This window comes from Triticum aestivum, chromosome 7A (assembly GCF_018294505.1).
Source record: "Triticum aestivum cultivar Chinese Spring chromosome 7A, IWGSC CS RefSeq v2.1, whole genome shotgun sequence".
NCBI lineage: Eukaryota > Viridiplantae > Streptophyta > Magnoliopsida > Poales > Poaceae > Triticum > Triticum aestivum.
In genome coordinates, this window is record NC_057812.1 from 63,643,347 (window position 1) to 63,648,123 (window position 4,777).

Below are 4,777 nucleotides of genomic sequence, written 5' to 3' on the forward strand. Positions count from 1 at the left end.
TACTTCTGCGAAAGTGCTACAATACCATGTTTGGTCTGCAGTTACGAGCTGTGCGGGGGTCGGGAAAAATCTTTGTCGGTTCAGCCGGCACCACACACGGTGACGCTTGTGGGCGCCGCCTCCCTTCTTCAAGGGCGTCAGGTGTACCCCGTCGGCACTCCTCTCCGTGTACCGGCAAAAATCCGAGGATCTGTTTGGGCAGCAGCATCATTGTCGTCGTAGTACTTTTTGAAGGTGTTGTTTGGTATGCGGGAATTCAGAGGCATAGAAGCGTGGCGGCGGTTGCTGGAAATCATCGCTTTGGCATTTGTTTCTCTTTCTGGGCTTGATTGTCCTGTTTGCCCATCAACAATATCACAGTTCTGTCAGGTGGTTGCTATATTAATATAGCAAGGCGAAAGCCTGTTTCAAGACATTGTAAACTGAATTCTTAAATATATCCCAACGGAATGGGAAAAGAATGTAATGCCTCTCTCACTACCTTTCTAGTTAATCATTTTTTCATACAAAGGGTGACTGCATATGCTAAAATAAAGGGATGGTGCACATATTATATCCTACTCTCCGATCACCTCGCGGATGCAGTCAGGACACTTGTATTCTTTGATATGTTCTGCTTCAGAGGCAGTTACCTTCACACATTTGCCATGGAACCACTGGTCACATTCGTCACAACCAATCCAAAACGCATTGGCATGATACGGAGCATTACAAGATCCACAAAAGTCGGTAACTTCATTATCCTTTTGTTTGTCTTTAGCAGGCTTCCTAGAGTCCCTGTTTGGAGCAGACAAAACTTGCATTGAGTCTTGAGAAGGTGGCACGTTCTCTTCAGCAGGTGCGATAGAGTCTACGTCTGGATTGGACACATTCTCTTGAGTTGGTGCGCTCGACTCCCAGTTTGCATTGTAACGCACAAATGTTGATAGCCAAGGAAGACCATAAGAGAGATAGAATTCGTCATGGACTGTTTGCATCTCATTTACCATATCAAATAAACGTGTCCTGAAAGAGAAAGTAAACCAACATCACCAAATCAGCAATTGGCTTTGCAAGCAATATGTAACACATGACATTCTTGATGCATGGAGGAACTATATAAGCACAAGAACATAATGATTTAAATAGAAAACGAAGATCACCCCTAATAAGAATAGCCCATTATTTAATGCTGAGTCTCTAATAGTTGGTTCTGCAGGACTACTGTTCTATTGAAGCTGTATTCTCTCTCGTGTTTGTTAAATGGAAAAAAACAAGATATTATGTCAAAAAATAGAATCTTCTATACGCTTGTTTAAAAGCATAGGAATTACATACTGTTTTGTTAGATAGAAGTTAGGTGTTTTTGCGCTTTTTGCTGCATTCAATGATTCTTCTACATGCACATGCTTTATGTGTTGTGAAATTATTGGTTACGTTTCTCGGAGGTAGATTGCACATATAAATGTCCAAAATGTTAAGTGCACAAAAAAACTCTTTGTGAAACGAAGTAGTATTAGTGGTGGTGGTGGTGATAGTAGTAGCAGCAGCAACAACAATAGTAGTAACATACCTTTGGTTGGCGGTGAGATAAGTGGACAAGAAAAAGGTGACGCCCATGAGCCACGAGTCGGAGTGGTGGGCGACGAGTGTCAGGTAGTCAGAACGGTTCATATAATCTCGCCGGCGGTTGATGCCTCGTGTCGGCACTGGCAGGCCTGGCGGCACCATCTCCTCCGGCAGCGTCAACTCCCAACTACCGTCCGGGTACCCGTACAAGCACATTGGCTCTTTACCTGAAGCGAGAAAATGAATCACACCACTACATCGGCCAGTGATCTGCACACCTCGCCATCTTATATTTACTAATTGTAATTGGGAGCACCATATGAGATTTACTTTAATTTAAGAAAAACTACCTCTCCAAACAATCCATTTGACAAAAAGTCATTATATTATTCAAACAGGTTTGATGTAGGTACATGTCAAACAACTCTATTGTAAAAAAAGCCGGAGATTAGATTGTTAGTTTGCATGTTTGTTTTACATTTGGGCAGTACTTTCGACACTTTAATTAATTAAATATTTTTTGCATGAAGCACCCATGCCATGCATATGGCTTGGTGATGGCGAGGTTCATATCACTGGCTGCAGGCTTAGAACTTGCACGTACTTTAGGCCTATTACGAGGCGTGATAAATATGCAGTTCTCTATGTTTGCCAAATTTATACAAATCTCCCTACTTTTGACTAATTTAAAATTAAGCCGGTCTTCTCTATGTCATCGTGAGAAAGATCGCTTGTGCGCACACAAGTATATATGTTTATATACACTGTGCGTTGTCGGCGGAAAATAGCTAGAGTCTGTATTTCCCAACAAATTTCTTTTAAAAAATTTGATCATTACTAAAAAATAGAAAACTATATCATTTATCTGACGTATTTTAGTGAATATACATGTATATAATATGTGACTTAAAATTAAAAATATTTTAAAATAGAACCATGGATACTCTTCATGACCAGGAGAAAATAAATGTCCTCATGTACTCTTGTAGAACACTTTTGCATGAATATTCGATGTAAATAGTAATGCATAATCGAGTCCTAGAAAAGATATGGTCTAGAAACAGTTGAAGATTTTGTGGACGACAAGTGTTGAATGTCTATAATAAACTTAAGACCAAACCCCATCGTATTTCTTTAGGAGAAAAGGAGAAAAAAAAGTATACATCCACGAAAGAGTTTCGCGTTTGCAATACTATTGCCCACCAGTACACATGCAGCCTTCATAAAATTGCTACCATGTTACATCTTCTATCAATTTGGAGTTATTGGGGGCATAGCACACCAAGAATATATATCACGCGCATTGATTTCACACACTAGTCAATTGGAAAAGTCTACGCACGCAAAAAATACTACCACTAACGCATAGAGTTGTTTATAACTCTATACTCTTTTTCCTTTGTCTAGTACAAAAATAAACATAGTTGTATATTTGAAAATAACCTTTTTCTTCCGGAGAAATATGTTTGAAAGTAAGTGATCAGACTACCAGCCTAAATTCCCCTGTGTTTCAATACAGAACTTCACTAGGCCGTGCAACAGCAGTGGATTGATGACTAGCTTTTCTTCATGAAAAAACGGATCTGAGAGTTCATGTCAGCCGGATTTACAATTTTGTAACTAAAAATGGATCTAAAATTTTAGGGACAGCAGGATCTAAATAATACAGCCACAAATGCCCGTAGTTGTCTAACTCAATACTTTTTCCTATGTCTGATAAGAAATAAAAACCATTATATGTTTCAAAGGAACTGATCAAACTATCAGTCCAAGATTAATTAAATAAAGAACTTCACTAGCCCGTGCAATCACGGGATTGATGACTTGTTTTTCTTAATACAAAATGGATCCGAGATTTCATGTCAGATGAAACTATCAGCCTATCCCTAATACTAAAATAAACACCAGATCTGAAGTTCTTTGTCCTATGTCTAATACAAAAATAAACAAGGTCATATGTTTAAAAGTAACTGACAAAACTATCATCCTAAGTTTCCCCATGTTTCAGTGCAGAACTTCACTAGGCCGTGCAAACACGGGTTTGATGACTAGTTTTTCTTAATAAAAAATGGATCTGAACTTTCATGTCAGATGAAACTATCAGCCTCTGCCTAATACGGGATCTAAAGATTTTTTCCTATGTCTAATACAAAAAAAAACACTCTTATATTTTAAAAGTAACTGACCATACTATCAGACAAAGTTTCCCCATGTTTCAATACAGAACTCCACTATCCCGTGCAACAGCACGGAACTGATGACTTGTTTCTCTTAATAAAAAATGGATCTGGAATATCTTGTCAGCCGGATTTACAATTTTGTAACAAGCAATGGATATAACATTTCTGTTGGATATCTATATTACATACCTTCCTCGCGCAATAAATCATATAATGTATCCTGATTTGCGTGTATGGCAACAAGGAGGAGAAGAGATTGGTGTTAGATCCATCAGCACGTAGGCGTCACATATATCCAGAAAAATGTGTCACTAAGGAGCATCCCGTGGCGTACCTGTGGTGAGGGCTTGGACAAGCGTGCTGCGGCGGCCAGAGAAGTCCTCATAGATGTTCTCCACGGTCCATGAGACGGCCGGGCGGGACCGCCATTCACCAGGGTGTGCCGGCAGCGGGGTTGGTGAAGGCCGCCCATGAACGGGAACGGTGAGACGACGCCTGGAGGGAGTGGGGTTGGAGGAGGAGCCGGCGCGAGATACGTCCATGGGATGAGATTCGTGCTAGGTTTGCCGGTGGCGGGCTGGCAGAGATGGGCGAAGCTCTTGAAGGAGGAAGGTGGAATTGGATCTATGGGGCACCCTGATACTTTGTTGCTTTATAAAGAGCCGGCGTCAAGAGGATCGAAGACTGGGGAACGGAGGACGCGGACGGGTTACTACTTTCCTTTCGAGTCTATGGGCGGGATGTATTTGTTTTCTTTCGTTTCCTATCACGTTTTTGGCCACGCCGGCGAGGTGCCAGCACCAGTGAAATAACTACAAGTTAGCTGGAATGCAAATCCTAGGGCTACTGGCGTGTGATCCCTGGATCAGCAGTCCAGAATACGCGGTACTCCTTTATTTCCTTCATTAATTTCATTTATTTTTTTAAAGGCATTTATTTCCTCCGTAGTGTAAAAAGTACACGGCACGATGTTCTCCCACGGTTTTGAAATGCATTATGTTTTAGTCATGCAGTTTCTAAGATGAAACTTTGATGATTATTTTGTATGC

The 4,777-nt window shown here is 40.7% G+C and overlaps 1 protein-coding gene across 1 annotated transcript; it reads right to left on the minus strand.

Annotated features, from left to right (window-relative positions):
* Positions 1–557: 557 nt before the first annotated feature.
* On the minus strand, positions 558–4,270 carry LOC123149164 (PHD finger protein ALFIN-LIKE 3-like). Its single transcript, XM_044568722.1, has 3 exons — positions 4,063–4,270; positions 1,553–1,775; positions 558–1,005 (listed from the first exon to the last, which is right to left on the minus strand). The coding sequence occupies exons 1-3, from the start codon at positions 4,268–4,270 to the stop codon at positions 558–560; spliced, it is 879 nt and encodes a 292-aa protein (XP_044424657.1).
* Positions 4,271–4,777: the final 507 nt, after the last annotated feature.

What these genes read in the sequence shown, in the direction of transcription:
- LOC123149164 (XM_044568722.1), bottom strand. Translation starts at nt 4,270, where the DNA reads ATGGACGTATCTCGCGCCGGCTCCTCCTCCAACCCCACTCCCTCCAGG. An exon ending in TGTCCAAGCCCTCACCACAG is followed by an intron (nt 1,776 to 4,062) that starts GTACGCCACGGG and finishes TTCTCGCTTCAG; the next exon opens with GTAAAGAGCCAATGTGCTTG. An exon ending in TATCTCACCGCCAACCAAAG is followed by an intron (nt 1,006 to 1,552) that starts GTATGTTACTAC and finishes TTTCTCTTTCAG; the next exon opens with GACACGTTTATTTGATATGG.